At 33.9% G+C, this 24,098-nt stretch overlaps 1 protein-coding gene across 1 annotated transcript in view; it reads right to left on the bottom strand.

The window, feature by feature from the left end:
* Positions 1–1,103: 1,103 nt before the first annotated feature.
* The window catches only part of LOC150110705 (uncharacterized), a 146,122-nt gene continuing 123,127 nt past the window's right edge, over positions 1,104–24,098 (bottom strand). The window contains exons 7-8 of the mRNA XM_090395837.1: positions 6,724–6,885; positions 1,104–1,667 (exon numbers count right to left, since the gene is read on the bottom strand). Of these exons, the coding sequence (XP_090251963.1) occupies positions 1,364–1,667; positions 6,724–6,885 (466 nt within the window). The 3' untranslated portion in view covers positions 1,104–1,363. The remainder of the gene's footprint in view (positions 1,668–6,723; positions 6,886–24,098) is intronic.

Raw genomic sequence — 24,098 nt, 5'->3', positions numbered from 1 at the left:
TACTCAATTTTTGTTTTCCTACCATACAAGGTTTCTTGAAGTTCCTTATTATGTTTTAATTGCTTACAGTGATGATTTACTTTGAAAAATAGAGATTATTGCCTCAAAATGTCATAAGTCATATGATTACAAACTTCAAGGCCACACTCATCAGGACACAAAGAATTATGCTTTGTATAAACATAAAAATAAATAAAACTCATTAATACAGACAATTAATGTAATTATTTTAAAATTTATCTTATAGCTTTAATTGCTGAATTAGTAAACATAGTATTGATAGATAGCTTTAATTTCTGGAAAACATTAAGTGAACAACTAAACTTTAATTCAAGTTATTAAAAAAAAAAAAAACTGGCACCATTTTGAGATATATAATGCTTGCATTTATTTAACAATTGAATAAAAAATTTGTACAATAAAATAGCATTCTTAGGCATAGATTGAAACTTTCAGACTTTAATCAACTACTGATGTATATAACCTACAATATTTCAAATGATGGATTTTTTTTTATAATTTTTTTTTTCTTCCCTTTTAGAACACATTTTGTTTTCTCTAAATACAATGAAATGAGGTTACCTTATTTATGGCTGAACACTTGCACATTCTACAACCATTTAAAAGATGAATATGCAGTGACAAATGTTTGACATTTGCATTTTAGTTTTTTTTTTTTAAGCCAAGTATACAGTTCAGTGCAGAGTAGTTCAGGAGTACTGAAATGCATATGATGATGTTATCATACAATGTGGTGGTTACTTTATATGACACAATTTTTCACTAATCTTACATTCAATAAAAGGATGAAATGAATTTAAAACTCAATGCATTTTTTTTTTAATTTTATTTTTCAATGATGCTGCAAGACTTGATAACGAAAACAATGTTTCTGACCCCATAATGAAACTTTTTTTTTCAAACTTTGTTTTCTCTACCCAATTTTTAAATAAACTTCTTTCTCAACTGCTATTTTTTCATATTTTTCAAAAAAAGGAAAATAATAATAATAATAATAATAATATATATATATATATATATATTTATATATAAATTTACAATGTGCAGATCCTAATGCAAAGTGAATTGATTAATATAAATTTTACACACCTGTAGGTGCAGTTTTGTAGTTTAGTTTAAAAAAAAAATCCCAAAGCACATTTTAAAAATGAAAATTAATCATTATGAGAAAATAGCAGTATACCATAAAGCAAACAGCTACTATATGGTAACAGATATTTTATATGAAAACAAGCTTCATGGATGAAGTCATATACAAAAAAAAAAAAAAAAAAAAAAAAAAAAAAAAAAAAAAAAAATATGGACACCCTCCCCCCCTCAAGGTGATATATCCAACATTAACTTAATGATGTTCCCTACTATGAGAACATGTATGTCTCTGATGCCTTCGCTCATCGGCACTGCGGGATCTGCTCCTTTTCCTTTCCCAGTCTTTTTTATCAAAATTTCTTGCCCGCTCTTTGGAACTTCTTCTGTCTCTTTCTTTTTTATGATTTCTTTCACGTTCATGTTCTCTGTACTTATCACGACCTGCATCTCTGTCCCTGTGTTTATTTGAATGCCTTTCTCTGTGTCTATCTAGTTCTTTTTCTCTGTGAAACTTCATGTCTCTACTCCTGCTGCGACTTCTACTTCGGGCTCTATCACTAAAACATATATATATATATATATATATATACACACACATACATAAAAATATACAAAGCTGTTTCAAATTGCATATAAATATAAATAGAACTGCAACAACTTACCATTAGAACATTTAACTCATGAATATCGTGAAATCTTTCAATAACCATAAAATTATCTATTACCAACTAAGCTATTAGATTATTGTTAACAGAGATGTCTATAAACCAATATTTGGTATTTGGAGGAGCAACTTTTCTCACCAACATAAGACTGCAAGCTTTCCATTAGAATATGTGAGACAATCTAATTAGAAAGCAGCTTCCTATATAGTGAAATATTTCAATAACCATAAAAATATCTACTACCAACTGAGCTATTCGGTTCATTCAGTATCTGGAGGTGCAACAAATATTTGTTTTCTTTCTTACTATACATATTTGTGTATGGGTATTCATGCATGTAGACAGCACCATACTAAGGGAAAGATTATAACTTCTCTCCACTGCAAAACAGGAGAATATATAAAGTGTAGTATTTAGTAAATGTCCTGAACTTTTATTTTTTAAGCTCATCCTATATAAGAATTGTACAGGGCTTGATACTTATTAATCCTTAAATCACATGTCTAACGTTAGAATACTGAGTTGTTCTTTAATAATAAATGTCAATTTGTTATAATATGTATGAGTAACTTAAGTCTATGTTACTGTCTTTTAAGGACATCATTAGGTCCTTGTTTGGAGTAGTTTCATTCACCCAAATTTGTTTTGATTTAGAAAAGTTTCTCAGAGCTGAGGCAGATTCCAGGAATAGCCTCTCATATTTGTATTTGCTGTGTGCAAAAGAGGGACCTTCCTCCAGCATATCCTATGATGAGTGTTCAAAGCATGGTCAGCAAGTCCAGCGCAGCTGTAACGATGGAAACAGATGTACTCCATGTGTTCAGAAATTCTGATATTGCCTTCCTGCCTGTAGTAGGACTGCAAGGGACCTCGTAGGTCTAGGGAATGCGGTTGGTATTTGTCGGAGTGCAGGTACACTAGCCACTAGGCCTGGTTGACCAAGTGGTTATTGCACCTGCTCTCCAACCAACAGGCTGCAAGTTCGAATCCTGGCATGGATGTTTGCAATTGTCAGTAGGTGTGAGAAGAACCGCATTGCCCAGTGTGAAACCACTGTCCTGCTTATTGGAGACCTGAAGTGGCCTGAAAAAAGTTCCACATTTGGACTTGGTAAAAAAAAATATAGATATAAAAAATTCCTTAGCCCACCCATGGACTATAGGATTGCAAATAACATATTGGGAGGGGGGGGGAAAGCAACATAAAAAAAAAGAAAGAAAGAAAATAATGTAGCTGGTCTTTGGTACAGAGGATAATGGATGCCAATTTTTTTTATGTGGTCTATAAGTGGTTATAAGGTTGTATTTCTTTGGAATTTTTGTTAATTTTTCATATGTGCCCATATACATAAGGAAAGGTGATAGATATTGTGCTGCGCTGAAGGTGGGGGGGACTGGTTACAGGGTTTTAATATTTAGTAGGGGGTTGTAGATTAGCTAAGAAAGTGGTAAATTCAGAGTTAAGGCACTGCTATCAGAAATGATTAATTTTGTTCTGTTATAAACGAGTTTTATAATCTCACAGTGTTGTAAGGGGGAGGGAGATTGTCTAATGTATGGTGGGCAAACGGTGGGTTTATGTGGGATGAAGGTCTCCATGATATTGGAAAGAAATATGGATTGGATAAAGTAAAAGGAATTTTTGAGTGGGACATTTGTGAATAGCAAGGAAACATCAAAACTGACTATCAGTGTGCTGAAGCATGAGGAAGTACTGATTAAAGTAATTTTAATTAATATTTAGTATACACTGTAATTTTCTAAAATATAATAGTTATGAATAAGCCAAATACCGAAACACATACCAACTCAATATCACCAGAGTTCAAGATTGGTACTATCAACATAAGAAGTTTTAATGGCAAAGAAATGGAACTAGCAGAAGAATTGGATAAGTACCAGATCAACATAATAGGGGTGACTGAAACAAAAACTGGTGAGATCTACCTAAGCAATACATACAAAATGTTATATTCAGGCAATAACAATCAAGGAAAAGATGTTGTAGCCATTGTATTCAACACTAAATATGAGGCTAATCTTCTTGAATGGCAGGCAATTTCAAGTAGAGTAATGTGGGCAAATATCAGAATGGGGAACTGGACAATGAGACTTATTTGTGCCTATGGTCCCACAGAAGGTTCTCCTAAGGTAGAAGTGGAGGAATTTTTTGAGGCTTTAGAAAAAGCAACTGACACAATGAAAAATGAAAAGTTGGTCCTTGTTGGAGATCAAAATAGCAGACTAGGAAATGATTGTCAGACATACAAAAATATTTTGGTACAATTTGGAGAAAAGTGCAAAGCTAATAATAATGGCAAATGCTTGTTGGATTTCTGCTCAGGACATGGACTGGTTATTACTAACAACATGTTCCAACATAAAAATGTGCACAAATTCACATGGAGAGAAGAGGAAAGGAATAAGAAAAGTCTCATTGACTATACTATTGTTGATAGTGATGTTTTCACTCTGGTGCAGGACACTAGAGTGTACAGAGGATTTGAAATTGGAAGTGATCACCATTTAGTCTTGAGCAGGATAAAATTGAATTTCATATTGAAAAGAAGAACATGTAAGAAAGTTTTAAAATGAATAAAAGTTGAGCAGCTATCAGATGTGAACTATAGACTAAAATATACAAACATTATACAAGAAAAAATGAAGGAGTTTGAGAACAGGAATCAAACCTTGGAGATTCAGTGGCAAGCTCTGAAGAAAACATTGATTGATTCTACCAGAGAGGCATGTGGTGAGGTTGTCTGCAAGGAGAGAAAAATCAGAACTCCCTGGCGGACACAGGACGTTAAACAGGTAGTGAAGGAAAAGAAGAAAGCATATCAAAAGTTCCTGGCAAATAAGTCAGCTTGTGCTCTTAGAGAATACAGAGACAAATGTAAGAAAGCTAAACACTGTGTAAAACTAGCTAAACAGAAGTCATAGGAAGACTTTGGTAAGAAAATAGAAAATATCAAGAAGGTGGCAAGATATTCTGGAGGTTGTTGAAGAAGCTCAGAAATGGAGGAAAGAGTGCTGTAAAAGGAATTAGAGATGATAAAGGTGATATGAAAACTGGAGAAAAAGATATCCTTGAAGTATGGAGTAATTACTTCAGAAAATTGCTAAATGAAACTAGCAGTGATGACAGCACAGTGATAAAAAACACTGACCAGGCATGCAACCAGGAATACACATCCATGCTTGAAGTAGAAAAAGCCATCAAAAGTCTGAAATGTGGAAAGGCAGCTGGAGTAGATGATATTAGACCTGAAATGCTCAAATATGGAGGTATAAAAGTTTTACAGTGGCTACACTGCATAGTTCAGAGGGGCTGGACAGAAGGATGAATTCCAGATGATTGGAGTAAGTCAGCAGTTAGAATTGAAGGTACAGGAAGATGGTTTGATGTTAAGTCTGGTGTCAGACAAGGATGTACATTATCCCCACTGTTATTTATCTATATGGATCACATTATGAAGGAAAGCAGTATTAGACCTGATATCAAATTGGAGATGTTAATCTCAGCTCTTTACTTTATGCAGAAGATGTTATACTTTTAAATAAATTCAGTACAAGTCTGTAAGATTTCCTGACTAAACTGAATAACTGTTGTAATAAATTTGGTATGAAAATCACAATAACAATTGCATATTGCTTTTTTTGGGGGGAGGGGGGTAACCAAACATTGTAAGAAAAAAAAGCAATATTAAGAAAAACAGGAGAATAATATAAATCCACCCTTACTTCATAGCTGAATGTACAGAAACTTAGAAGTTTCAAAAAATCCCAGAGAGTTTATGAGAATACAATCTTTGTTATCAGAGTTGCCTTGGCTTGCACTAATTAAAAGAATGGGCTCTGCTCTGAAGACCAACATTCACCTTTTATTAGTAGTGCTTTTAGGATATTCTGTAGGCAAGCTGTACAAAAGTGAATTCAGCATCCCCCCCCCCCCCCCCACATACACACCCATATCTTCCTGCTAAGGTCCAAACACCAAAAGTACACAATAACACACCATATCATTATCCTACATATATTAGATAATTTTCTCAAAGCAACATTAAAATACTTGACAAACTACTGGACAAATTTTCTGCCTACCCAACAGGAAATTAAAAATAACCAAAGATCAAGTTTTCAATGTATATAAGCATCCCAATTAATTCGATGTGCAGCATTTTTAGCAAACAAGATGGACTACAAAAAGTACACCAAAACATGTACCACTCAATGTAAAATCAGCAGCATATCCAGCTGGAAAAAAATCACTTCATAAGATAGGGGAAAGCAAGTTACTTCACAAATCTCAAAGATAAAGACATAAATCTCAATGCCTGTTTATGGAATCAGTCAAAATCTTACAAAAAAAACATACAAACTGCAGTAGAATTGGTGGATTAATAATGAACAAATTTAAGCAGGCACAATGTCTTAATTGGCCGTCAATCAGAAGAGAGCAATTACAGAAGATCACCACTAGAAACGCACTAGCCATACATCAAATGTATGATTTTATTCAGACAGCTCTAAAATAAGCAAGAACTGTCAGCTTATAAACATTTAGTTACTTATTAAATTAAGCAATACATTTGTTGTTTGCCACAACTTATTCCAGAAACACCAACAAATATATTTAGGAAAAAAAATACTCTGATTTCAGAGTGTATTAATGTGTTCAGTTTGTATCTTCCTTGGAACAGAAATAATGTTCAGAATAACAGATGTGATGAAAGGATATCTGTGGCAAATGCTGTTATTTTATTTTATTTTATTATTATTATTTTTTTTAGCAGGTTTAAACGGAACTCAAATTGATAAAACAAAAATATACAGGTTTGAGTAAATATGCAAAATATTCAGAAAGATGTCTACTTAATAGTTTTTAAGTACTCCAAATCAGCCCCCAGTGTGTGAAGAAATCAACACAAAGGATAAAAAAAAATTACCTGTGCCTACTATGGTCCTTATGGCTATGCTTATCAGCACTGTGATGGTATGAGGTTGTCACATTAAAATCTTTTTCTCGTTTCTGCCGTTCTCTTTCTCTTGCTATTTCCTCAGCAACATCTAATTTTTCTCTATAAGATTTTGCCTTAAAATCCTGAATGCTATAAAAACAGATTGGGCATTTAGAATTATACGAATGCAACAGAATGAAAGCAAATGACTATATCATATAGATTAACCTAAAATGACACTTTTTAAAATCAAATGATTCTTAAAGAATAAATATTGCTTATTATTTAATGATAATCACACTCAAAAGAATGGAAACCTTCTCTAAGTACAACAAACAAACATGGGTGCTTTTTCAAAGCACTTCAGAGACCACTTCAAGCCTCTCAAAAGAAAAGCAGAGTTGTGGTCTCACAACAGGGAAAGAAAGCACCTATCATTGAATGGACATTTACAACAATCTATGGCAGATTTACATCATCCATGGTTTATCCACTTGATTAACGAGGACAGCAAGTTATCTGAGAATGCTATGAATTTTGGATTAACATGACTAGCTTGGCAGATACATGTATCTGTTAGAAATGTTGGCATCATTATCAAATAATATTTTCATGTTGGATCATTGTTAGTAATAACCAGTTCATGTCCTGAGCAGAAATCCAACAGGTATTTGCATTTTTATTAGCTTTGCTCTTTTCTCCAAATTTTCCCAAAATATTTTTATATATTTGACAATCATTTCCTACTCTGCTATTTAGATCCCCAACAAGGACCAACTTTTCCTTTTTCATTGTATAAGTTGCTTTCTCTAAAGCCTCAAAAAATTCCTCCACTTCTACCTTAGTAGAACCTTCTGTGGGACCATAGTCACAAATAAGTCTCATTGTCCAGTTCCCCATTCTCATATTTGCCCACATCACTCTACTTGAGACTGCCTGCCATTCAAGAAGATTAGCCTTGTATTTAGTGTTGAATACTATGGCTACTCCTTCTTTTCCTTGATTGTCATTGCCTGAATATAACATTTTGTATTTATTGCTATAATTTAAAAGTAGTAAAGCAATGTTTAAATCCAAGCCCCCATTCCTTTTAAAATATGCATTGCTAGTGAGTGAGTGATGAAAAATTACCCTTTTCAAAAGTGGGTTTCAACCCATAAAAGTTTGGGAAGCCCTGAATATTTCTTATCTTAATTGGCTAATTTCTTCTCACTACACTTTTGCTGTCTTTAACAACTGAGTCACTTTCCTGCCTGCTCTCTGTACTCTTCATACAAATGATCATTACCAATATTCATCTTGTGTTTCCCTTCTTCCAGATTTCACACTTAATCTCTTCATCATCCATTTACTTCTACCTCGTTTAATCTTTTCACCTTTGGAATACTCAGACAATGCTGGTTCTTGATCAATGCCTGTGCAGCATCTATCCCCTTCCCATTGAATTCTGCTTTCCATACTATAGTTCCCAGTTCTCTCCTAAGCTTTCCATAATCACCAGCCTTGTAGATTCATATAACCCCTGCCTTTTTTTTTATATATAGAAGTTCTCACATGACTGGCTGCAACTCAAGCAATCACTTTATGGTCATTCTCACCAACTGGAGGAAGACTAGACACTCTATTCACAATCACATCTTCTGATAACCAGATTTAAGACTCTTAACCCTCATGTGCTCTCCATTACATATTCCCTAAGATTGTTGTTCCTCAAGAAACATTCTCCTTTTGGTTTACCGATCAAGTGTTGATCAATTTTATTAACTGAACCAACTAGTTTCGCGACACTTATCTGTTGGCATCTTCAGGGCTTACATAGAGGTTTAAACAATCTTACAATTATGCGTAACTGCAAACTGACAAGAATAACTGTAAAAGTTATTCTTGTCAGTTTGCAGTTACGCATAATTGTAAGATTGTTTAAACCTCTATGTAAGCCCTGAAGATGCCAACAGATAAGTGTCGCGAAACTAGTTGGTTCAGTTAATAAAATTGATCAACACTTGATCGGTAAACCAAAAAATATTATTATTTACTAATTTATGATCAAGAAAATAACCTTCATGATGAAACATTCTCCTTATTTCCTGATGCTATCTCTTCACATACTGCTGTAATTGAAATCACCCCTTTGCTTGGTCACTATGCTAAGTATTGCCTATACATTTCTTTTTTTCCACCTTCCACATTCCCTGGCTTGTAGCAACACCCTACCAAATATCTCATTCTACCAACCTCCACTTCACACTATACTGCTTCAAAACTACTGCCACTTTTTTCACCTTGTATTTCAACCATATGCAGACATAATTCCTCTACTATCATCATTAGCACCCTCCCCCTACCTTCTTGTCTTTCCTATCTTCACAAAAAACATCATATTCCTTCATTTCTATTCCCATCAAGATGTCATCCTCATCCAACCATGTTTCATTTATTTCAACTACTTTTAGGCACATAAACTCAATCAATACAATAATTTCATCTAATTTCTGATACTCTTGGCATTTTGCAAATAAGCTTAACAATTAATTTCTTGGTCTATAACCAGTCCTACTTGTGCAGTCCCCCCATCTGACTTCACCTCACCTGGTCCTGTCTGCTGACCTTCTGCCACACATGCCCCCCCCCCCCCCCAATGTATTCCAGACTGTTCCATTCCTGTGCTGACCAGCCACATACAAGCATTCATTACTACTTTCAGAATCTGCTCTCCTTACACAGTGCCTCCACATGACTTCCCTGGCCCATTCCGTTTCCTTGTCCAACTTGTATTCCTGTTCTCACATTCCCTTCTCCATTCACAACTACATCAGTTTCACTCCTTCTGCTCATTTACATCATCTCTGACTTCCACTGATATCTTGTTTGCATCACTCATTACACATCCTTCCAGCAGCAACCTTTCCAAATAACTCATTCCAAAACCATTCAGATGAAGTCCATCGCTCGTATACAGTTCGATTCATCCCTTAAGCTCCTCCTACGCATTCACAGGCTGCACAACTTTCCATTTACACATTTCCATTAACATTCTATTCAAGATTGCACTCTGCTACAACTCATTATTGTCATACCTGAGCAACATGCAAACTACCCTTCCTATCACACTGCTATCTTTCACTCTCCTCAATAATCTCCTGATATCCATTCTCATTCTCCCTCTGCTCAACCAAATCATTCATTCCAACAAACCCTTGTACACTTACTTCTTATTCACAACTTTTTTCTTTCCACTGTCTTTAATTTTATTCGTTCACACTCTTCTGTCAGTAATCACCATATGTCTAATTTCAGACTGTACATGCCACATTCCTCATCTTAACCATTTTCTTCTTCAATTCTTACATTCCAACAATCATTTCCACTATTTGCTTTGTCATTCAGACTTTCTTCCTTCTCCACAATCATGTCAGCTCTTGCTTCGTCAGTCAGTCACACACTTCCATAATTATGCCCGGTTTTCCATTTTTAATCACTTCCATGTTCACAATCACATTCTCCACACTTATATTCTCACGCTCACTCTTCTGGCTATCATTCTTAGTCTTAATCCACCAGTGCCTTTCATCTGGTATTCTTCACTTCCAGTTCCCAACTTTCATTCAAATCACTGCAATCCATTATCACACTTTCTACAGGCCTTCGTTCTCTCACTTCTCTTGTTTAATTTCTCAACAACACACCTGTCACATTTGTCCATGGATACATACTACACTCCTGACAATGAATCATTTTTGGTAAAATCAACACTGCTTAATATGCTCAGTTTTTGCACCATGTGCCTGTAAACGAGTTCTTAATGCCATTTTTGCTTCTGTTAACTGTTATTCTGAAAAAGTGCTTGAAACTGAATAACTTCCAAATCCTAACATGACACACTCAATCACAACCAAACCAGAATAAATTACACTAAAGCTATAATATAGTGCTAATAATTAATATCTAGACTTTTTTTCTTTCAGATCATATGTAACAGGAGACTGAAATGTTCTCCCTCTACCAGCACTCTCTTATACTATGAAATAATATATATAAATATTATATAATATGTAGGTACTATAAAATAATGGCTATGGACCAGAAGCATTTTAAATATACAAGGGAAGCTTTTGATGATGACTGAAGTGGGAAACAAGCACCGCCATAACTATGCATCAACTGCTGAAAAAGAAATTGTATAACTGGAATTGTCTGCCAGTTTACATGTATCACTGGAAGAAGTTCTTTCTCCACAGTAAGTCACATGAAACATGAGCTGAGCATAAGATAGATGGATACCTTCTGTGATTTTAGTAATGAACAAAAAAAACAAATACATAAGTCTGCAAGTAAAATTTGACTCTCATTATAAAAAAACAAAGCTAATTTTTTTACTGTCCACAACTGTGATGGGAATATTGGATTAAACATTACAAAACAGAATCAAATCATCAATCAAGTGTTTAAAAAACAAAACCTTGCCTCCAGCAAGGATGTTGACTCCAAAAATGATGATTCTTCAGTACCAGGTACTGCAAGGAAAGAAGACTGTGATGAGGAATATTATGTAGAGATAATGTGTAATTCATTATTTAAAAAAACTGGAGTTCTTGATGAAAAAAAAAAATATATACTTTTTTTTTTTTTGCTTTAAAATAATGCATAAAGCATGACTACATGCAGTAGATGTAGAGATAGAGGTGCTAGTAGTTGTCAACAGAACATCTAACCCGCAGCCTTAGCTTTTCACTCCAGTGATTTCTGATGGTTAAATATACACAATAAGGATACATGTTTGGCTTCAACACACAAGTGAAGGAAGCTACCAACATCATTTGCTGTCCTATGTCAGATGTCTCAGATTGACTTACTGCATGCTTAAGAATTAGCTGGAGAGAGAGAGATTTGCATAAAATGCCCAGCATGTATCTGGCTCAAGTCAGAGAATATCAAATATCATAACTAGTCTCAACTTTTCAAACACTAATAATATTATTTTTTTCAGCTTCTTAATTTAAGATATTAAAATGCGATTCTGTAACAAATATGATTAGCCCACTATCAATTTTCCTTAGAAACTTAAATCTGTAGCCTATAGTCTATGATCAACTGTTTCATTTCTAACCTTATTTTCTGATCTAAATGTGGTTTGAACACTATCTTATATACTGTTAGTAGAAGGTTAGTTGAACTTTCTGGGAGAAAATAATTACACCTTGCTTATTTTCTCTCCTACTACAGGGTGCTAAATAGCAAAAAAAAAAAAAAAAAAAAAAAAAAAAAAAAAAAAAAAAAAAACATTCCCTGTTCTACAGAGGTTACAGAATCTATGAGATTTCCTAACTTAATAATAACTGCAATGCTTAACAATGGCCATCTTTTAAATGCAAGTGAGCGTGTGTGCACGCACTACATTCAACTTATAATATTACTAATAGGAACTAAGGGATTGAAAACAAACTCTTACTTTATGCAATTAGGAATAACAATTATTTTGCAAACTGAGAATGGAATAATCATTTCTGAGATTAAGATTAGGACAAAATAAGGATATGGAGCTTTCTTTGAATAAACCTTTGAATTCTTTTGAATTTGAAAATTTTGAATCAATTAGAAATTTGGAATTATTCCAAAGTATCCTATGTGTTTAGTATTTGTGTGCTGGGCCAACCAGACACAAGCTTTAAAAAAATAATAATAAAATAAAATAAAATAATTAAAAAAAAAAAATTGTTGATAGGTTTAAAGGTTGTAGTAAGAACTTTTTGATAATTCTGACCACATTTAAAGGCATAATTTTACCTTGATTATTTGGCAGATGAGGAGAGGAAACAGTAAATTAACAAAAAATCATTTTGTATCATATTCACATAACAGTTCACAATTATGCACATAATAGTTAAGATTTCTTACTAGAGAAGTGCTTCAGAGGAAGAAATATGAGGTCTTCTTGACTACTATGTATTTTTGGGAAGGTAGATGTGCAGATGGGTGATACAGAGCTCAGTGAATGTGGATTTACAATAAATGGATACAGACAGAGAACAAGTTATGGAAAACTCATGTTCCACTGCATACTACAATTCTAATCCTTTCAGGGGAGTTATTTTTTGCAAGAAGTCTAAGTAAGCTGGATAAATTATATATGCAACCGAGTAAGATGTTCTAAAAATTTTCTGTTTCTGTCCATATTTTTAAAATATGGACAGGAAAAAAAAAAAAAATGCAAAAATGCTAATTGAATTCCCACAATTATTAGGGATAAAGGAAACTACTAAATTCCTTGCAACCATAGCCTCAAAAAAATTAAATGTAAAGCTTGATCCTTCTAATATCATGAGTTTTCACCAATAAATCTCTTCATCCAATAATCTTCTTCCTAGCTGATTCTCTAGAACAGTGATTTCATGATGACTTTCCTGCCAATTAGAAATATTTATATTTGGTGGTAACACAGAATACTTCCTGTGGAAGAATAAAGTCTATGGAAAAGGTGAAGGAACTGTCACAGGAGGCAACTATCTGCTATTCTTGCTAACTACTTTTTGGAACAATTAAAAGAGAAAAAAATCTTCAGTTTCACCATCTTAAATAATTTTTGCAGACCTTAGTATAGTTCTGAATGGCAAAAATGTCAATTACATTTTACCATTTGGAAACAAAGATTCTGGTTGGAAAGACGTGGGTTTGAATTCAATCTAGGACATGAAAAAGTTTATCAGGATTATCACTCTTTCTGCCCATAAGGGGACAACAGAGTTTACCCAACTGGCCAAAAGAACACATGAAACCAACAACCATAATACACTGAGAGGGTGATTAATAGGATTAACTGTCCTATCAGAGAATTAATTACATTTCAAATTCTTTTAAAAATCAAGACATAAGAGAAAGAATTTGTGGTTCCAAGGCAGAAGTTTCCAATTATAGACCAGTCTGTATAACTGCAGTTATAGTCAAGGTGTTTTCAAATATATGCTCCTACAAGAAATAGCACACTTCAATGGTTAAATCCATCACCCCCTTGATGTGTTCATGGTGAAGGGGATCTGCTATACTGACTCTCTTTATTCCTTTTATGTGCTTCCCATATTCTTCATTATCTTCTCCCAAGGCTTTTTTTAACCCTATCTTCAGGACCACCATCAGTGGGATCCAATGTCCTGTTGCCATGTTGATGGACATAGTATTCTTTATGATGATCAGCATGATATGTAAAGGATAATCTTATTTTAGCAATTTACTTGCATTTTATGACAAGGTGATGAGGGTGTTAAATAAGGGAGAATCATATAGTGATATTCTTCTTGGACTTTGCAAAAGCATTTGATAGAAACTACCACATAAGTTGGTGTACAAACTGTGATGGCAATAGATAGTATATTGTTAGATGAATCAGAGACTGGCACTGGTCAGACCACACTTGGACTACTGTGCTCAGATTTGGTCACCTGGTTTTCAATGTGATGTAGAAACATTTGAGAGGATCCAGAGAAGACTGATTATGACAATATCAGGACTCTAGAATGCCAGCTATAAAGAAAGGTTAAAGAAATGTAGATTACAGTCTGGCGGATAGGAAAAGGAGGAAAAGACATGAGATGCGGATAGGAGGAAAAGACATGAGAGACATGTTTAAGTTAGTGAGGGGATTTTATAAAATTAATCTAGAGGGGATTATAAAAATAAGAGTTGAAGGTGAGAGGGGAAGAAGCAGAAGCTATCCCTGGGAGTTAAGAGTGTGGTGAAGATGGGTATGAGGAGTAGACATTACACATGGAGAATTGTCAGTTTAAGAGAAGAGCAAATACCGATAAAACAAGAAATTAAATGTAAAATAGATTATTTAGTTCTACCTATGAAGTCATCCAAAACAGATTTCACTTCCATGAAAGTTTGTGTGTTATGGTTTCTTAACAGATATTAAGAGAGAACTCTTACAGCATAATGTGCCTAGTGGTGAAATGTGAATTCATCCTACAAGGAAAGAGAATTTGAAATGTAAATACATAATTCCTGTCGAGTTCAAAGCACATCTAAAACTTACTCCTCACTGAATGATCCCCTTCTCCTTTTTTGCACCACTAGAAAGTGGTTTGAAAAGCAGTCATTAAAAAAAAAAAAAAAAAGCATATATACTCAACGAGCTAAGCAAGCTAGTCCAGAACAGGCTTTTACAACCATCCACAAGTTACATGGGATTCAAATTTCCAGCCTTAATAGTAAACAAACAGTGGCTTTTGCCAACTAAGTTACCGAGACAGGCAGGAAGTGAATGAAGCAGTATATGTCTTGCTACCCAACTAAAAATCCCTCCCCATATATAATTCACATCTGTACTGCTGGATCAAAAAATAAAATAAATAAATAAAATAAAATAAAAAAACAGATCCTCTAATGCCTTTCATTCCCAAAGGAGAATTGTTTGAAGTCAGCAGACAGCCTCTGTCCAAGCTTCAACTATCACTGATAGAGATTTCAAACTATCAATCAATCCAGGCTTTTCAGGGGAGAGATTACAGCTGCCATCTCATATCCCTAAATGATAACAAGTATATATTCTATCTGAAATAGCATGAATTCTCTAGTTGAGATTTTGAGCTCCAAGTTAAAAAACCTTGGGTTTCTGTGAGGGGAACCCTACTTGGTGACTAGAATGGAAGCTATAATGGTCTTTGGGCAGTCTAGCACTATTGAAGCAAATGCCATTTCCACAGGTCTGCATAGGCACACTAGAATACACTGCTAGATCAAGTATATTTAAAACTAATGGAATTAGGTTGATGAAAATGATAAACATAAGTATGTCATCTTATTTAACCCATTAATGTTATTGTATTTATATCTTATTATCCTCTTACTTTATCAATTTTTTCAGCATCAATATAATAAAAAAGGGAGTTTTCCCCAACACACTAGGTAAATATTCATCATCATCAAATTCCTGACATTTACCCTCAAGGGGTGGACAGGATATGATAGTACTATATGAAAAATTTATATCATTACTAACGTCCTACCTACAATTTTCTGCGAAATGAATCTGTTTCCTGTCAAAGGTACAACATTGTCAGATCTTATATTTATATATCTATCTTCTAAGGCATTTTTTACCGTATCAATCCACCTATATCTTGGTCTTCCTCTGGGTCTTTTTCCTACCAACCTGGCAGAGAACACTTGTTTAGCTAATCTTTCCTCGCCCATTCTGTTTAAGTGACCATACCACCCGAGATTAGCTCTGCTAACACATTCCTGGATGCTGACAATCTCAAGTTCTTTCCTAATATCCCCGTTTTTAATATGATATTGCCATTGATGACATCTGTTCACGCCCCTAATCTTTCTCAGGACTCTCATATCTGCAGTCTCTAGTCTTTGGTCATGTGTTTTACTTCTGACCCAGCACTCAGATCCATAAGTTAAGTCCATATAAATTTATTCAGTTGACTTCCTACCATACCAGCTTTGTTGATTCTGTTGTCTATTTCCATATTTAATTTACCATCTTCACTAAAAATCGTACCTAAGTAGCTGAAATGTTTTACTTATTCTATAGGTTCTCCGTTCACAATGCAGCTGATATTTTCAATGCTTCTGCCTATTTTCATTATCTTTGTCTTGTTATTGCTGACCTTCATACCATATCTATCACAACAGTTATCAATTTAGTCAGGGAATCTTGCAGACTTGTAGCAGATCTTTCCTCGCCCATTCTGTTTAAGTGACCATACCACCTGAGATTATTGTTAGCTCTGCTAACACATTCCTGGATGCTAACAATCTCAAGTTCTTTCATAATATCTCTGTTTTTAATATGATATTGCCATTGATGCCATCTGTTCAGCCCCTAATCTTTCTCAGGACTCTCATATCTGCAGTCTCTAGTCTTTGGTCATGTGTTTTACTTCTGCCCAGCTCTCAGATCAATAAGTTAAGTCCATATAAATTTATTCAGTTGCCTTCCTACCATACTATGTTGATTCTGTTGTCTATTTCCATATTTAATTTACCATCTTCACTAAAAATCGTGCCTAAGTAGCTGAAATGTTTTACTTGTTCTATAGATTCTCCGTTCACAATGCAGCTGATAATTTCAATGCTTCTGCCTATTTTCATTATCTTTGTCTTGTTATTGCTGACCTTCATACCATATCTATCACAACAGTTATCAATTTAGTCATGGAATCTTGCAGACTTGTAGCGGATTTATTTAGAAGTATAACATCATCCGCATTAAGCAAGGAGCTGACATTAACATCTCCAATTTTGATATCAGGTTTAATATCACTTTCCTTCATAATGTAATCCATATAGATAATGAATAACAGAGGTGAAAATGTACATCCTAGCCTGACACCAGATTTAACATTAAAAAATCTCCCTGTACTTCCTTCAATTCTAACTGCTGACTTACAACTAAGTATTGCTTGATATAATGATCCACTGACACCATTCAACTGTAGCGTTTTGAATAGCTTCTCTCTTGGCACCTAGTCATATGCTTTTTCTAGATCTATAAAACTTAAATACAGATCTTTGTTATATTCCCATGACTTTTCAACTATTTCTTGTAAAGTGAATATCTGATTCTGACAGCCTCTATTTGGCCTGAATCCAGCTGGTTCCTCACCAAGCTTCTATTTCACAATCCTTTTCAACCGTTTCTCAAGAATTACTGGCATAATTCTTACCAGGAACACTCAGTAGACAAATACTTCTGTAATTCTCACAATCAGTTTTATTTCCCTTTTTATATATATGGGTACTATGAGAGCTCTACTCCAGTCATTGTGAATTCGTCCCTCTGAACTATGCAGTGTAGCCACTGTAAAACTTTTATACCTCCATACTTGAGCATTTCTGGTCTAATATCATCTAATCCAGCTGCCTTTCCACATTTCAGACTTTTGATGGCTTTTTCTACTTCAAGCATGGTTATGTATTCCTGATTGCATGCCTGGTCAGTGTTTTTTTATCACTGTGCTGTCATCACTGCTAGTTTCATTTAGCAATTTTCTGAAGTAATTACTCCATACTTCAAGGATATCTTTTTCTCCAGTTTTCATATCACCTTTATCATCTCTAATTCCTTTTACAGCACTCTTTCCTCCATTTCTGAGCTTCTTCAACAACCTCCAGAATATCTTGCCACCTTCTTGATATTTTCTATTTTCTTACCAAAGTCTTCCTATGACTTCTGTTTAGCTAGTTTTACACAGTGTTTAGCTTTCTTACATTTGTCTCTGTATTCTCTAAGAGCACAAGCTGACTTATTTGCCAGGAACTTTTGATATGTTTTCTTCTTTTCCTTCACTGCCTGTTTAACGTCCTGTGTCCACCAGGGAGTTCTGATTTTTCTCTCCTTGCAGACAACCTCACCACATGCTTCTCTGGCAGAATCAATCAATGTTTTCTTCAGAGCTTGCCACTGAATCTCCAACTCTTTCATTTTTCTTGTATAATGTTTGTATATTTTAGTCTACAGTTCACATCTGATAGCTGCTCAACTTTTATTCATTTTAAAACTTTTTTACATGTTCTCCTTTTCAATATGAAATTCAATTTTATCCTGCTCAAGAATAAATGGTGATCACTTCCAATTTCAAATCTTCTGTACACTCTAGTGTCCTGCACCAGAGAGAAAACATCACTATCAAGAATAGTATAGTCAATGAGACTTTTTTTATTCCTTGCCTCTTCTCTCCATGTGAATTTGTGCACATTTTTATGTTTGAACATGGTGTTAGTAATAACCAGTCCATGTCCTGAGCAGAAATCCAACAAGTATTTGCCATTATTATTAGCTTTGCACTTTTCTCCAAATTGTCCCAAAATATTTTTGTATGTCCGACAATCATTTCCTAGTCTGCTATTTAGATCTCCAACAAGGACCAACTTTTCATTTTTCATTGTGTCAGTTGCTTTTTCTAAAGCCTCAAAAAATTCCTCCACTTCTACCTTAGGAGAACCTTCTGTGGGACCATAGGCACAAATAAGTCTCATTGTCCAGTTTCCCATTCTGATATTTGCCTACATCACTCTACTTGGAATTGTCTGCCATTCAAGAAGATTAGCCTCGTATTTAGTGTTGAATACTATGGCTACAACTTCTTTTCCTTGATTGTAATTGCCTGAATATAACATTTTGTATTTATTGCTCAGAAAGAGCTCACCAGTTTTGGTCTTTTTTGTTTCAGTCACCCCAATTATGTCGATCTGGTACTTATCTAATTCCTCAACTAGCTCCATTTCTTTTGCCATTCAGGCTTCTTATGTTGATAGTACCGATCTTCAATTCTGGTGATATTGAGTTGGGGTGTGTGTTTGGATTTGTTCCAGTAGCTGACTTTTCGCTGTTCACCCTGGTTCCCTGGCGAAAACAACGGGGGCCTTGTTTAACTGGGCAACACCCCAGCCGGCATGAAATCCTATCATGTTGTGCTATCATTTAATATTGTGGTTTTAGCCAATAAGAATACAATTTGTGCGACTAAATCTCAAATTGCCAGCCCATCCTTGTTCGTTCATTATCCAGGTAGATACCTAACAGGGTGCACCACGAGAAGGTGAGGATTGGACATTAGGTCAGAGGCCCTGGTGGGTTCTCCACATTCCTTTAAAGGCTATGTGGAGGTCTCCTCTCAGTTCTACAGCTTTGACCCTTAAGCAAAAAAGAAAGGATTTTGACTGTTTGAAAATAAAAAAATGAAATTATTTACAGAAAATTAAGTCAGCAAGAATTTTCAAATAAAATTTCTATACAGTATATATTTAACTCAATCACTTTCACTTCAAACATACAAATGAACAGAAGATATTCAAAAGAGCCATAACAAAAACTGGCTATAATCTTAGCATGAGATGAAATGAAGAACTTAGCAACATACAACTACTATATGACTTGCATAATAATCAGACAATAATGCATTTAATAAAAATCAACTAAATGAAATTCTTTTTAAACTGTGTCCAGAACAGTTAAAAAAGAATTTGCAAGAAGATATTTAAATGCCTTTATTATTTACTCTTCTCTGTATATGTAAAAATTGCCCCACTCAAGTGGATAACTTTCTAATAGTTAATCACAAAGAAAATAGCTCCTACCTCAAAAGAACAGCAACAGGAAAATATAAAATCCTTTCTTTCTTTGTGTGAGGCTTGCTTCATATACTGAGAAAATTCTTCAGTAGAATACAAAATAATGTACATTAGCAATAATTCAGAATTACGACTAAACAAACACATGTAATAACCACAGTAATAAGTTTTAATAAGTAAATATTTCATCCTAAGTATCAAAGGACATCATCAGTATAGTTAATTCAAACCATACTAGGAATAACACCAGTTAGGGCGCATGATTACAATGGAATCCCAATATGCGAGCAGTAGCGTATTATAGAATTAAATTAAAATATATGTGGAGGAAAAAAAAAGATTACATTAAAATAAGATAACATATATATAAAACAATTCTATTAGCAGCCCAACTTATAAATTATGAAGATTTTTATCTTCTCCATCTTCAAATAGGCCACTCAGCCTCATCAATTAAAAATTCAACAGAGTTTCACGCAAAAATAAGACATTCAACTGTTGGAAACTGACATGCTAATTAGCTTTGACATTGTCTCCCTCTTCACTAATATTCCCCATAAGGAAACAGTACACTTGTTAACTCTCAAAAATTTCCATCTGATATTGTTGAATTATTCAAATTTGTTATTACATCCAGTTACTTCACTTGGAAGGGGTCTCCCTTATCACCAAACTATAAAAAATTATTATTTTACACAATTTTGTATGACAGTTTCCCATACTTGAAGAATAGCAAGAACGTCATTATGGTTTAGATTTTGTCTGTGAAGTAGGGCTTCAGCACTTTATTTATATAAACGTTCATGTTTATATAAAGATCTATGCAGAAGTTTGGTCTTTTTCCAATGGATCCTATGTTTGGGTTTTGAACTCTGTTGTGCAAGTTCAGATTTCTGCGGTCTGATAAGACGGATATAGTCTTGATGTTCCGAAATACGCTTATGAACAGATCTACCTGTCTGTCCATAGTAAGACAATCTACATATATTGTCTATTCTCTATTCCTAGTATTGTTTGAATTAACTGTCCTGATGATGTCCTTTGATACTTAGGATGTATGAAATATTTACTCATTAAAACTTATTACTGTGGTTATTACGTGTGTTTGTTTAGTCATGAATTTTCCACAGGTTTCATTGTACAATGAAATAATTCAGAATATCTTCCAGACCTGCTTTCCTTGCCTTCTGAGTATGTGGATACTATTTTTCCTCTTGCTTTCTTTGCTGAACATATGGCAACAAATATTCTCATATAATGCAGAAAGAAAGAAATAAAATACTACTGATGTACTTAAACAAGCAATTCACATCAGATTTAAATCTTGTATATAGGCAACATGATCTGTAAGCAAAAGTAACACATGATGAACATTTAGCATTAACACTAGATTAATGAAATCCGTTTAATAGAGTTAGTTTCTTGAGTGTTGTATCCTTTATGAAACAATATTAGGTTCTATTTAGCCACTATTCTTTTTAAACACTATAAGAATATCTCATAATTTAATATTTGCAAACAAAGCATACTAGAAAAAAAAAAGGATTTTTTTCCCCCTTTATAATATTTGCAAATAGATCAGTAAAACCCATTTTTACTGAAAGTTTATTTTTTACTTGGTTAGAGTATAATAAAATTAGTTTAATCTTTTTTCCAAGTGTGAGCAAACAAAGTTTGCGCCTGAAAGTATCTTCAGGACTGGGGTAAGGTGGTACAACACCAGGGCAACTCGTTGCAAAGGTGGAGCAAGCTACCAACACTCCTATCTCAGTATCTCCTATAATGCAAAACACATCTCCTTGCAGATATGTCTAATGTTATACATTAAGGGAAGGGCCACTACCCAGACTAGTTTCGACCTTTATTGAGGTCTCTTCAGTGGGAGCCTTCAGTGGTTTTACCACCTTACCCCAGTCCTGAATATACTTTCAGGCACAAACTTTGTTTGCTCACACTTGGAAAAAGGATTAAACTAATTTTATTAAACCCATTTTTAATGATTCATCTCTTTCCTTAGGTATGAATGAGATATGCAGATAGAATGAGAACTTCTCTCTGCATTCTCTTCATTGAATGTTTCCTTTTTTTCTCTCAATTCTAGTTCTCAGCTGTTTCTACATGAACAAAAGTGGCACTCATTCATGAATGACATAACACCAATGAATCAGACTGCCAATAATGTAAACAGTATAATAAAATGGCTGACAGGAATCTGCAGCCACTGAAATAGTATGTGGAATTTCACAAGAAAATTTCAAATTTTCATCTATCTTACCTGAATAAAGAAGAGTGATTCAATAAAATGATACAATATATAAAAATAATTTTAAAGTCCCCCCCCATAATACTCTCACATTAACTGCTGTTGGTGGTTGTCTGCTTCAACACATTTGTATGTATGGAGCCACATTACAATGTATCAATAATTATATTATTTTAAACCATTTTAAAACTTCACAAAATTATAATTAAATAATAATGACAACAACAAAAATTTTAGGACAAATTTCTTTCAGCATTCAGCCATCTTAATTTATGTAAAAAAAAGGAAAAGAAAGATGCAACTACAATAATTTACAATTGAACAAAACTAAGAATTTAAACTATATGTAGATTTCAGCAGTAATATTTAACTTAAGAAACCTTGTAAGTATATCTGAGTGAATCAGACAATTTTACATATACACATTTGGTAATGCTATTATACTAAGTATATTACACATATGTTCTGATTTACCTTTACACACTATAGAAAATTCTTATGTCCCATGCTTAAATTACTGAAATGAGAAATTAAACAATTAAAAAATATCTGTAGGTATCTGCAGATAGTTCATTTTCTGAGTTAAGAAAAAATATAAACAGATTTAAGTAGAATACAAATGCAAAAGTGTGATGTTGCTGTTTAACAAAACATGTTTATGCATATACGGTATTTCCAGAAATTGCAGAAACACTAAGTCCAATTTGATGCTTACTGGTCATAATTACTTGTGTTACCGACGGCGGTGAGTTAATGAAGAATTCTGGTTTACATTTACAACATAAAAAATATCTGTAGGTATCTGCAGATAGTTCATTTTCTGAGTTAAGAAAAAATATAAACAGATTTAAGTACAATACAAATGCAAAAGTGTGATGTTGCTGTTTAACAAAACATGTTTATGCATATACAGTATTTCCAGAAATTGCAGAAACACTAAGTCCAATTTGATGCTTACTGGTCATAATTACTTGTGCTACCGACAGTGAGTTAACGAAGAATTCTGGTTTACATTTCCAGCTGATATTTCACACACAGACACAATTTTTGAAACTGTTCTCTCTGCCTTAGTGTTACATTCTGATTCAAACTCCTTTTAAACTCTGATCTGATTTAAAGGCAAACTATTTTTAATACATTTAAAACTACTTTACTTTATTTTTTGCAAGTAGAATTATTTCTTGCAATTCAAATACTACCAACTCTCACTACAGCTAACGTATAAGGATCCACAGGAATAGTTTGTCATAGTAGATGGCTTACTTCAGTGAATAATGAATTTCTTTTATCACAGATCGCACCATATGGAACTTTGGTCAGGATCTTTACTACTGTTAGAATCAACTATATTTCTCTTATTAAAGAATATTCACATACATAAACCTCTGTGAATGTCCGTTATAATGAAATGCTTGCTGCACTCTGTTTACCACATAGACAACTTAATTAGATCAGCTAATTTCCTTGGTACTGTGGCTAACTTCATTAGAATCGGGCATTAGTATGCTATTAATATACAACAGAAATTGAGGAAAGATACTAAACTGCAAGTGGTCTTCCCTTATCAGTATGTCTACATATAGTGTGTATATATATATAGTGTCAATTTGATGTACTTCTCTTTTTTTTGTTTGTTTTTCAGATTCTGTCTTTTGAAAATCTTTCATCTTATGTATACTTCAGTGGTTCAGAATAACATGAGTCTCACTGGATTACTATGAAATAATTATAATAAAAAAAAAGTACTGTACCAGCAATACAATGTGTTGTTTCAGCAATACATGTGACATAAGGTTTCACAAATTAATCAACAGAAGAAGAGAATAATATATTTAATACCCATATATTTCATCCTGAAAATTACAGGCCATCAGTGGCATCAAGCAGTGTGATTACAAAGTAGAACAAAAACTATTTTAAATAATTCATTTTTTATGTTCTACTTTGCATTCAATTTGCTTGATGCCACTGATGATAACCTGTAATTTTCAGGCTGAAATACATGGCTATTAAATAC

The sequence above is a fragment of the Typopeltis vanoorti genome, chromosome 1 (genome assembly GCF_054136105.1).
Source record: "Typopeltis vanoorti isolate ZY-2024b chromosome 1, IOZ_Tvanoo_1.0, whole genome shotgun sequence".
NCBI classification, from domain to species: domain Eukaryota; kingdom Metazoa; phylum Arthropoda; class Arachnida; order Uropygi; family Thelyphonidae; genus Typopeltis; species Typopeltis vanoorti.
The sequence above is the reverse complement of the archived record's forward strand: the minus strand, read 5'-3'. Positions and strand labels throughout refer to the sequence as shown.